Consider the following 12946-nt stretch of genomic DNA (forward strand, 5'->3'; position numbering starts at 1 on the left):
GAAAATAGAAAAAATCAGGCATGTACTGTGAATTTCTTTCCAGTACAAATGTAAATCCTGTGTTTGGAAGTGAAGTAAATAAGCATAGGTGTCTCTGTTTATGTATCTAGAGAGCTGTTTATCTTAATACTACCTACTAGAGAAGGCTTCAAAAATGGACATAAAATCATGAAGGTGAAAGTGAATTTCTGAGGTGAAATTCTGGCTTAATCAAAGCCAGAAGGCCAGATTCAGTATGATGTATGCATCTAATACAAGATGCAAAACCCTTCAATTTTTTAGTTGTGGGTTTTTTTTTCTATTCACAGGTACAATTTCTGAGTATTTCCCTGTTCTTGCACTATGCAACCTTGATAACTTTTTTTTATTTTTTTAAATTTGAGGGAACACAGGTGTAGGCCTGGCTCATCAGCATAATTCCATTGATTTCTATGTCGAAGTGTTTTAAAAATTTAACTAGTGCTGAGTGAGATTAAGAAGCAAACTCTGGACCAGGAAAGAACTTTTGCCTAATTTTGCGTAATGAGAATACTCATTCATGAAATTTGACATGTTCTGCAGGGTAAGAACTTTTTTCAAACATAGATGAAAGATGGTGCTTTCCTAGCCATTCAAAATTATTATGCAGATGCATATATGCTTTTCTATGTTTTAGTTAACTATCGAATGGCATGTGCCTAATCTTTTTGAACAGACTGCAGAATGATAATTTACAAGATGCTGCTTAATTCACTTTGAAGTCACATATTTAAAAATTGTTCTGAATAAAGATTTTGAGAATCACTTAGAACTTACTTTCATTACATTTAGCAGGCTAGGGAGAAAAATGATATATTATCACTTGTAATTTCACATCTGTGTTTTGAATTATGAAAATAAACCAAGAATTATGTATAACAGATAAACAGAGTAATTTCCTAAATTTTACAGCCTGAGGGTCTTTTAGTAGGGTTTAGGGGTCCTTGGAGGGGTTGTTTCTTTTTTTGAAAGAGAAATCAGGTTAAAAAAAAATAGGGAAAGTCTATTCTGGGATAGTGACTTACATGTAACTTAGATACCTGCTTGGAATCTTGGAAACGCAAGGATTTCTGTTATATGATGTGAGTAAATAATAACAATTTTAGATTTCTCTTGCTGTGGAATACTTGTAAAGTAGCTTCAAAAATATTTTTCAAGTCATTGCTCAGAAAGACCCAGTAATGAATGTTGGGCTACTACAGAGTTGTTGCACTGGATGGCATTTCCACACTTGTGTTTCCTAGTCCTTTCTTTTACTTAGAACAATTCTTGTTTCTGCTCCTTGAACTTCTTATTCCAGCATAAGCTTCCTCTCCCATCTACTTTTAGGTTTCCTTTCCACAGTCACCATTGAGTTTTGTGTTTTGTTTCCACAGATCCTTATCTGATTACCTTTTTCTTCTCTCTCACTATTCCTTTTTGTATCCAGCTATTCCTTGCCCATATTCCTCAGGTTCATTGTCTCCTAGTTTAAATCTCCCCCAAATCTGGCCTTATTTAATGGACTATTTAGGCAGATCTTGAGCCCAGATTCTTAACCTTGTTATTCTCTGTATCCTTTCTTATCACCACCTGTATTTTCAGTTATTTTAACTGTGTGAGTTCTGAAAGTTAGGGCCCATCTAGTGCCTTTAAATCAGTTCTTAAACTCAGCTTTCCTAAACTTTCTTCTACCCCATGGTTTTAATCTGCTCTCAGTGTCAGACTGTTTGTTAAGTTATTCTAGTTTCTTGAGCCAGCTGTGTCAGGGTATTAATTCCCAAGTAAGCCTTAGTTTCTTTCACCTTAACTCCAAGTCAGGAGTCTCACATTGTGATTCCAACCCTCTGCCTCTTCTCTCAGTCTCCTTCCTGCAGCAGCTTTGATTCTTATCTTCTCCATGGTTCCTGTATCTCGACTCCATCTGCCATAGAGAGCATGAAACAAGTGGGCTCTTAAGTTCCCTGACCTAGCGTGATCTTCAACATTATTTTTAGAAATAGTCTTGCTTAGCTGCGTGTAACATCATGGTAAAGCACGTTTCCATGTTGACTGATATGTCAGGGAACATAGCCAAAAAAATCAAGACCGTCTCCTCTGATCATGTGGAAACTTCAGTTTGTATATACTTGATCCAAATTTGGACAGATCCTGAAAGCAAAGCTCTGTTGCTTGGGGGATTGAGAGTCCCCTCCGCAAAGGGCAAAATAAATATTTGACATATTTTCTTAGATGTGACTGACCTGTCATAGAACTTCAGCCAAAGGCAGAAACTCAGTATGCAAAGTTTTGTCCTAAATGGTCAAAATTGGGAAAATAGATAAGGAGCTGAGAACCATTGTGTTTTAATAACCAATGCTGCTTGAAATCCTGTTTGTAGTTGGGAAAATAGATAAGGAGCTGAGAACCATTGTGTTTTAATAACCAATGCTGCTTGAAATCCTGTTTGTAGTTAGGAAAATGTTATACTTTACAGGAAAATATTTGGAGCATTATGTTTATTATGTTATTTGTTTTAAGTGTGTAGCATTGCAATTAAGAAATGTTTATAGCATTCTTGTATATGCTTATCTGAATTCCTTCATGCGACTGAGGCACATTTTAGACATCAGATTATTCAAGTGTGTAATTGTCAGAACATCATCAGTGTTTGATAAACAAAGGTATTTAAGTTCATTGTTTCTGTAAAATTTTAAGATTAGTTTCTATTGCTACCAACTTGAAGTCAAAGAGATTTAGAAACAAAGTTAATCATATGCTTACCAAAAAAAAAAATTAATCATGAGTATGTTTTATCTTCAAATCTCCATACAGAAAGGATATATATATAAATATGTAATAAATGCATATTATGTAGCATTTCACAGAAGATGCTCCTGAGGCTTCTGAATACTATTCAAATATGTGTGAAATAATACGAAACTTCCAGGTAAAACTGGAATACAATAAATATCTTTTTATGTAAACAATACAAATAAAAAAAAAAAGGTTTGATCCAACTTCAATATAGCCATAAGCAAATTTATTAAAAAGTACCTTTTCTGAGATTGTGGCATTTACTTTTTTCACAAACCTGCTGAATCTATCTTCCTTCCAGAGCTTAAATTGATGTAAACACTTTGCCGCTAAGGATTTGTTCTGGTCATTTTCATTAAAAATGTTGAAGTTTTTTCTCCATGCCTTCTTATGCTGTATTTGCTCTTAAGTAATACAATATGGTAAGGACTTTGTAATAAATTCTGTCTCCAGACACACAATGTTAAGTGGATTGATAAATGCCCTATGACGTCTACTATACATCATAAAATTTCTATCATAACCTGTTTAACAAAGCTTTTCTTCTTGGACACCAAGAATTTCATTCAAAGAATTTTACATATTGCATTACTTATCAAAACAGAGGATATGTAAACCTTGACATTTGTTAAAAGACCCAGGCTTTAATCAAAAAAGACCAGAACAAATCAATAGCAGAAAAAAAGATTAAGCAACAGAAAAGCGACTTCTTAGAAATAGAAGCATGTTAATTTAACCCAACACAAGCTTTCAGCACATACTCAAAAGAAATGGTTATTTGATATACACAGGCACCTGAAAATCTCTCAGACTATACTGGAGCGTCATATAGCCAAATATTGCAATTAAATGAAAGTACAGTAAATAACTGTTACAGCCTGTCTTCCAAACCCTAGTTTGGGATAGAAGTTAAACTGCTTTTATTGGCTAAGATTTTGTTCCCATATGAATGGGTATTACAATAACTGTGTATCACGTTAAATTATATTTAATAAACTGCCAGATTCTATTTAATTCTAGTACCAGTAATGGTAAAAATTATTATTATTATTATGGTTGTCAAAAGTGTCAGTACTTTACAGAGTAAAACCATTGTAATAGTTCTACTTCATATTTACAAAATATACTTATATCTGGGCTTGAAATACTGTGAATCTTTCTGTTGTTGCCTTTGGTTACGGCCTGCTACAAATAAACTCATGGAACATAATATGAAAAGAATGTGTTTATATTCATAAAACACAAATACACATATGCATACCTATGTGTGCATGTATGCATATTAATGAATTCTGTGCTTTACAAATCTCTTTCTGTTTATGACAAAGTATGACTGTAACATGATCTTTTATTTTACCAGTCAAAAAGTTCTACTAAGAGTAATCTTGTTCACTCATATGTGCTAACATATGAACCGTTCATTTGCAAGACACATTGCAATTTAGGGAAAGATGGAAGTATTGCAAATCCAAGTGTGCTGTAAAAACTGTTGACATCATTAGTAATGCTGTAAGAGAAAGCTATAAACTCTCTCAGAAAACTAATGAGGTGTAAAGTAAGACTTACAGATAAAATACATCCCCTGAAGAATAGTTAAAAGATCTCATAGATATTTTTAATATTTTAATAATACCTGAATATCTGACCTTGTAGCACTTCAGGTATATGCTTGGTAGAATATTTTTTAAAACACAAAATTTCTTTAATTGCTATCAATCATTCGGTTTTTGGTGAATCTTCACTTATTTTTCTGTATATTGAACTAAATGACCTCTCAACTTTTTATTATTTTCTACCCTTTTCTTAAAGTAAAAAATTGCATAAAGGAGTAACATTGCACAACTTTACCATGAGCAGGTGTAAATGTATTTACATCCAAGGAGAAGGTGTAAAGCACAATAAATATAAATAATACATAATATAAACACTACAAATATAAATGAAACAAATATTATAAGGATTCAATTACCTATTCATTTTAATATAATTTGGGGGGGCTGGGTTGGTTGGGGGGTTTTCACAGAAAAGCAAGGCTGTTTTTTTAAGGAACGTTTCTACACTGAGTCTCTTAATTCAAAGTGACATAGTCATGCCCTACTAGGCTCTCTTGTCTTCTCTCCTCCCCTTGATCTAAACAAAACTCTAGATTTTAGCTAATGGAGCTGTCTTTATTGAATATTTCTAAAGAAAAATTTGTCTGCTTGAATAATTTAGGATCAGAAAACCAGTTGTAAAAACAGTGTTAACAACAAAATAACTGAGGTTTAGTTTTAACTTATATGTAATATTTTGACTTCTTGCAACACTCTACTTAGACTCCTACCTTATACTTGAGTACAAAACTGCTCCTACTTTACCACAGGAGTGTTTATACCTAGGTTTTCACTGACAGCAAAAGACATGAATTAAGAATAAGCATAGTAATTTGTGAGCATATGTGTCATAGATATATCAGATTAATCCTATATTTGCATTGTATTCTGTTCTATACTTTCATTTTTGTTTCTATTCTTGCATTAAACTCTAGGGGAAAGAACTGCAATAAAAGCCTGTCTCATATTTGACCAGTACCTTCATTATAAACGAGGTGTTTCTTTGCTTTACAACACAATTTTTCAATCATAATTAACATTTAAGCCACTAGCAGTTTGTAAGTATAATGTCTGAGAATAAGGTATAATATGATTAGACGTAAACAAACCTCACTGTGCTCATATATTGGTATGACTCATATCTGTGTTTGATAGTTCTTCAGGAAATAGGCTATTGAATCTCCATGCCAGTTCTGTATTACATCATTGCAGTTAGACTGGTAACTGGAACAGCAATGCTGATGATAATACCCATCTCTTAGTAGTATTCAAAAGATATCAAAAGTGCTTTATCAGAAGAACAAGTATAATTATGCTTATTTCAATGATGGGAAGATGGGACGTAGAAATGGAGTGGTTTGCAGTGATTTACAACAAACCTGTATTGTAGATATTTCATTTTAATTTAGTTGATCACTCTCTAGAGTGGTTTTATTTTACTTGGCTGAAAGTGCTGAGAATCATGTGAAAGATGAAAAGAAGGAACACAGAGTAGTCTATGTTTTTATTTAGTTTGTCCAGGTCGCTGTTTCATAGTAAAGTTTAAGGCAGACCCTAGGAAATTTAACCAGCACTTCAGGCTAAATAAAGAAAAAGAGAGCCCTGACTGTCAGATTTGGCTGATAGCCTCTGATTTGTTAAATGTGCATTCAAGAGAGCAGAAAGCCTATACCTTCAAGTATCTGGGATCTTGCAAAAATACCTTCAGGCTGAGGAAGTCATCCTACTTTACTACTGAGGGTCGACAAATCCCAAGCTATGATTCTTACAGACATCTAAAACATTGTTTAGTATTACAGCTAATATGCACTCAAGATTAATAAGTTATTACATTTTACTCACAAAATATTTGACTACATTACCCTCTAAAAAATACATAAATCAGTTACAATTAAAAATAATTTTTTAAAAAATTGTGAACTCTTGACTCTGATGTTTAGACAAGCACAATCATGCTGTGACAGGTACGGCTGTTATTCTGCCAAAATAAAAAGACATATGAGTAATTTATGAAGACCTTTCACAGGTTTCTTATAGCAAATTACAGAAGATCTTTGGGGATTTTTTTTGGGGGGGTCAGGGGGGAAATAATATTATACATTTCGTACTAATGGAAGGAGAATATATCCTTTCCAATGAATTTCATATTCTTACATGTAGAAAGCCAGAAAATCTACATTTACATGTTTCTGAAGTCCATCATGAAAATAATATGTAGCAGTACAGACAGGTTCATAAACAAGTGAGATTGTTAGGCCAGAAATAATCCAGATTACACAGTTAGGATGTGTTTGGCTTCCTGTTTTGCTACATTGACTCTGTTGCTTTTCAGCTAGTTCTTAAATTTATTCTCACATTTGTATTTATTCTGGTTTAAGAATAATATAAAAATAGTTGTTCTGTCAAAATATAGAAATAAATAACTAGTATGTCTATTTTAGCTTTATTATTGATGCAGCCTTGAAGATGAGTGGAGAGAAAAGTTGATTTCAAGCATAATTTAGCCCCAAATGTCTTTTCCAGTCTAAACATGCAATAGCTATTTCCCCCTTTTTTTTAACAAAGTACATATTCCATATTTTTTATTGTTTAATATAAACAGATGTTTTCTGAAGTTGCAAATATTGTTTAAAGATGGGATGCAATTTTTAATAGTATTACCATGTTAGATTTATTTTGAAGTTTCACTAATCAACCACTTATTTTGCTGATTTGAGGGCTTCAAATTACTTTAGTCTTTGCTCTTTAACAAAAGCTTTTCTGCACTAGAAATATCTGTTAGCATTTGAGGTGTTAAATAAAAAGATCCAAAGGCAAGGAAAGTGGGAATGCTGTAAAGGCAACACATCAGTATTTAAAACTTTTGTCAGGTATACCTAGAGTAAGTTATATATTTTAAGAAAAAAAAAGACATCTCTTTTAGCCATAAGAAAACAAATAAGAATCATATTGAAAATCCTTGAAAACTCTTGACTGCAGAAAAGGGAGAACTATTTAGTAAGATACATTTGCAATAACTTAAAACTTCATTAAAATAAAGGAATTGTAGGCTGGGAAAAGCTACTGACGTTTATGTCTAGCAGACTACAGAACAGAGTCCATGAGAAGAGACAGATTTTCTTACTGCTTGAAATATATAACTATGTTGTATATATTAGCAGATAGACTTATATTCAATCATATGAGTTAAGCTTTAATTTATTTTTTGAACTGTTGTCAGAAATTTAATTTTGCTATTATAAAATACTAAAAAATTAAAATATGAAAAATACTGAAAATATGTAGTTAGTAATCTTTTCCTTTGACATATGGCAGAAAGATGTTTGTAATTTGTTTCTTTGATAAGCTAAGGTAGCATGCTAATTTATTTACACACACATACACATATAAAACTGCTGTGCTGTGAACAGCATATCATTCTTTTGCAGAGTTTGAGTTGTCATCCACTGATGCTTTCTTCCTTACAGATGTCTAAGAAAAACATTTTCACTTGTAAATTGTTGGTTTCTATAAAAGAAATGTCGTGCCTTTGATCACGTCTACTATATTTTATTTAAATAATTGTCTTCAGTATTTTGGAGAAACTATTGTCTAAATTACACAAGCAGTTATTTCACATATTTCTGTGTGCTTAAACTTGCTGTGGCATCATTCAGCATCGACGTTTAAGTATTCATGGACTTTGAAAAAAAAGACGTGTCTCCTTTATTTGGTCTGATATAGTAGAACAATAACATACTAATTAGATATATCTTCTGAACTAGTTTTCAGTTCGCTTGAAGAACGAATGAAATTACAAGTTTCTCTGACAAAAGCATTGTGTATCTCCATATATGTTTAAAATATGTTCAAAATTGACAGATGATGGCAATTTTAAAAAATACGATAATTTTGTTTAGTAATTTTAGTGTCTATTTTGATAAGGAGTTTGTTTTCCTAAAAGTACTACCATATGAAAATATTTGGATTACTTTTAAAACTGTAGGAAGTACATAATTATAAAAGTTGTATACTATCAAATTAGATATGTTATTGTATATTGTTACCTTAAAAAGAATATGATGCAGTGAAATTTGTGGAGGTTGGTTGGTTTTTGTGTTAATTTCACGTGTCTGTTTATTGTTTAGAAATGAATATATCAAGTCCAGAAAAATCATATTTGGGTCCATCTCGTAAAGAACGGATATCATTCCGAGACCATCCAGTGCAGCTCAGCGGAGGATGGGGAGGAGGCAAAAAAAGGCAAAAGCTTAAAAATATTAGTTGAATATTGGAGAAAATTTAACTGCTTGATTTAATTAAATATGGAGAGCATATGGAGAGCTGTTTCTGTTTAAGCCTGTGAATGTCAGTTTTTGTATGCTCATTTATTATCAATATAAACAGCTTCAGTTAGGACATTTGACTTATTTCATTAAACACGGTTACAGTGATCTGGAGGATTTTTTTAGTCCAAGTATTTTATACCTGTCAGTAAGTAATCATAGTATGTGTTTTCAATTGCTTATATGTTCATGTGGCATAGAATGCAGAACTGATTAACTCTACGAGGGTTATTGAGTCTTACTTGTAAGGGCAGTTTGAGATGTGCAGATACAATAGTGGCTCACCCTCACATGATGTGTGTCACATATTGAAACATCACATTCTCATTTTCTCACAAGTAAAATACATTATTGCCAATTGTAATGTGAGCTATACCAGCCAGAAATTACATTCTTAGAGAAGTGGGTTAGGATCTTTTTTGAAGCAGCAAAAATTTGAAGCAACCTACAAATGGTGGGGATGCACTTTTTTCATAATATTGTAAGTCCTCTAGATCTTTCGTCCTAAATTATGGTCATAATATCATAGAACAACCTGTTATAGTTTTATACTTTCATGGACTTCTAACACTTTCCTAGGGTGTTAAAGAAAAAAATTAATTTGCTAAGTTCTCATTTTGTTCTGAGATAGTGTAACATTGCATCTACGTGACACTGTTAAGCCAGCTTTATTTGTTCACGTAGCCAGACTGCTTCAGGCCCATGTGTAAAAGTTTTGTAGTACAAAGAGATCTAGAGAAAGAGAAGAAATATAATGTCAACTGTTCACGGGTATCTAATGCATTACTTCTATTGAATGCTTTATCCATTAATATACAGAACATAAAATATTCCTTGGTTTCAAAACCTAACATTATTTTAATGTTTAAGTTGCTAGTGGGATCGGGAGAAGTCTGTCTTTGGTATTTCCTCATCTGTTTTGTCCAACATTGTGAAGTCTCAACCCCCTACAGACTGAGAGAGGTGGGGAGGGTAATGGAGCTTGAAACTTCGGTCACTAAAGAACATCAATTTTTATGTAGTGTTTGTTTTCAAAATGTACTGAAATTACATAAGACATTATTTTGTGAGGTGCATTTTATGCTAACATACACTTGTGACTATGAATTGAAAACAGTTATCTCCTTTTTTTGTGAATACTCACATTCATTTCCAGATTAAAGGATGGCTGGTTTTATGGAAACTTCCAGTAAATAGTCTTGCTCATTTGAAACAGCACGCTGCTTTTATTATTTTACTTTTCAAAAGTCAGTGCAGCCTACTTCAGAAAAGATTTATCTGCTTTTCTGAGGAATGAAATTCAGTGAAAGTTGCTTGGCGTGTGATTGTCAGTAAGGTCAGTAAGTTATAAAATATCATTAGGTCCTTAAGCTATCTAGTTAGTTCCCCAATACAGGTAGACAGTATTAAACTGACTTTCCGGATCTGCTATTTAATGACATTTAGATGTCACCCACAAAGACAAGAGCTTCTGTGATTTCAGGTGTATCATCAAGGACAGAATTTTTGTAGGAAAACGGTTGTTAGTTCAAGATGTCTGCCACTATATGTGGCAGTGTGGTTGGTAAATAGATACACCACCATGATGGGTGTTAACTGGAGACAAAATGCAAAATTAAACAGTTCACAGTTTGGCACTTCATATAGATTATTCCCTCTACTTGTCTAGTGTCCATAATATACTGCACATCACCATAGCTGTAAATAACAGACATATATAGTTCAAATTTCGTGAATCTTTCTAATGTATATAATCTACGTTTATATCTACTTCTTTATCTAAAAAAGATTTGCTGTATAAAAGTTGTCATACCTGATGTCTTTTGCTTCCCAGGTGTTTCTGAATGATAAATACTTCCAAGCCTAAATAAAAAAGTTTTGTGATGTGTAATAGGATAGTGTCTTATTATTGTATCCAACGCTTTTTTTCAAGAATTGCACTGTTGAAAGTACAGTGTGTCTGGTCAGATATGAATAAACGTGCAAGGTGCAACTTCCATTCAAGCTAGCAGAAAGACCTTTATTGCTTTCAGGAATAAGTTGAAGCAACCCTAAATCTAGGGAAGTGCCTGTTGTTTATAGTCACATTCTAAAGCATCTAAGGTCAGTGGTAACACAAATACTACACGTGGCAACATACTATGACATTAATTTTTCAAGCTGTTCATGCTTTCTTTGTGTCTTTCTTGGGTTTTCTTTTTCTTCTTTCTATTTTGTTTTTAATACTTAATATTCTTTAAACTAGTTTTCTCTGGCAATCTGCTCTGATGTTGGAGTGGCTGTGAGTCACAGTGACAGCCTAGCAAAAGCAGCACCACAAATCTGCAAAACTGCATGCCTCTAGGTGCGCTCTGCCTTTGTGGTGCTCCAGACCTCTTCAAGACTCACTAGCATCTTCATCGAAGCACCTTTTTCTTTTCCCTGTACATCTTTAACATGAAGGAGGAGGCATTTCATGTGAATAAGCTTTGTAAAAAATATTCCTCAGCTTTATGGATCACAAGCCTTGGAAATGTAGAACAACATTCATTGAAAATTAAGAATTAAACAACTGAGTTGATTTTATGTATTGATCCTTTGATGGAGATCATTCATCAAATCGAACTGGAAAACCTTATATGAGCTCTCCTGGATGGATCTTTTCTTGTGCACCTTACCTGAATGTCTGTGCAGTAGTTCCATCGTTTGAACGGTGACATTAGGAGCATCATTACCTCCTGCAACAGAAAAAATGCTCCCCAGAATAGGTATTCTGAATGAGAATGAGGTGTTAATGGTACTCAGATAACCTACATCTGAATGACAAAACACTGTGAGGAAATGTTTCTCGCTGAATAATGGTCAGATTTTCCTACTGACTATTAAGACACTTGTCACAGAATGACAGAATCACTAAGTTGGAAAAGACCCACTGGATCATCGAGTCCAACCATTCCTATCAAACAGTAAACCATGTCCCTCAGCACCTCATCCACCCGTCCTTTAAACACCTCCAGGGAAGGTGACTCAACCACCTCCCTGGGCAGCCTGTTCCAGTGCCCAATGACCCTTTCTGTGAAAACTTTTTTCCTAATGTCAAGCCTAATTCTCCGCTGGCGGAGTTTGAGGCCATTTCCTCTTGTCCTGTCGCCTGTCACCTGGGAGAAGAGGCCATCACCCTCCTCTCCACAACCTCCTTTCAGGTAGTTGTAGAGAGCAATGAGGTCTCCCCTCAGCCTCCTCTTCTCCAGGCTAAACAACCCCAGCTCTCTCAGCTGTTCCTTATAAGGCCTGTTCTCCAGCCCCTTCACCAGCTTTGTTGCTCTTCTCTGGACTCACTCCAGAGCCTCAACATCCTTCTTGTGGTGAGGGGCCCAGAACTGAACACAGGATTCAAGGAGCGGTCTCACCAGTGCCAAGTACAGAGGGAGAATAACCTCCCTGGACCTGCTGGTCACACCGTTTCTGATACAAGCCAAGATGCCATTGGCCTTCTTGGCCACCTGGGCACACTGCTGGCTCATGTTCAGTCGGCTGTCAACCAACACCCCCAGGTCCTTCTCCTCCAGGCAGCTTTCTAGACAGACTTCTCCTAGTCTGTAGCTCTGCATAGGGTTGTTGTGCCCCAAGTGCAGGACCCGGCACTTGGCCTTGTTAAACCTCATGCCGCTGGACTCAGCCCAGAGGTCCAGCCTGTTCAGATCCTTTTGCAGAGCCTCCCTACCCTCCAGCAGATCGACACTTCCACCCAGCTTAGTGTCATCTGCAAACTTGCTAAGGGTGCACTCGATGCCTTCATCCAGGTCGTTGATAAAGACACTGAACAGGGCTGGACCCAGCACTGAGCCCTGGGGGACACCACTTGTCACTGGCCTCCAACTGGAGTTAACTCCATTTACCTCTTAAACAGTAACCATGCAGACTCAAAATATTATTGCTCAAGTATAATAGATTATTGTTTTAACAGATCTGTAGATAGCAGTATATGTATAGGACAGGCATTGCTTTGGCACACAGTGAATTAGTTTCACATTTTTACTTAGCAAATAATTATAATTAATTATTAATAATCCTGTTATTCAAAAATGCATTTATTAAATGACTGACTGCTGTACATAACATTTTTAAAAAATATGCTGCAAGTAGTGTCCAAATCTGTCCTCAGACACATGGGTGCAAAACTGCCTCTTGGTTTCCCACTACAACTGTTGTATGCACTATGAGGAAGATATTGGATCAATATCCTTTTGATTTTGA

The 12946-nt window shown here is 34.7% G+C and overlaps 1 protein-coding gene across 3 annotated transcripts in view; it reads left to right on the plus strand.

Moving 5' to 3' along the window:
• LRRIQ1 (leucine rich repeats and IQ motif containing 1) overlaps positions 1 to 8991 on the plus strand; it is a 108650-nt gene extending 99659 nt beyond the window's left edge. For all 3 annotated transcript variants that reach the window (XM_069849815.1, XM_069849816.1, XM_069849817.1), the window contains one exon: positions 8513 to 8991. In XM_069849815.1, the coding sequence (XP_069705916.1) occupies positions 8513 to 8652 (140 nt within the window). In that variant the 3' untranslated portion in view covers positions 8653 to 8991. The remainder of the gene's footprint in view (positions 1 to 8512) is intronic.
• The last annotated feature ends 3955 nt before the right edge of the window (positions 8992 to 12946 follow it).

The sequence above is a fragment of the Phaenicophaeus curvirostris genome, chromosome 1 (assembly GCF_032191515.1).
Source record: "Phaenicophaeus curvirostris isolate KB17595 chromosome 1, BPBGC_Pcur_1.0, whole genome shotgun sequence".
Taxonomy (NCBI): domain Eukaryota; kingdom Metazoa; phylum Chordata; class Aves; order Cuculiformes; family Cuculidae; genus Phaenicophaeus; species Phaenicophaeus curvirostris.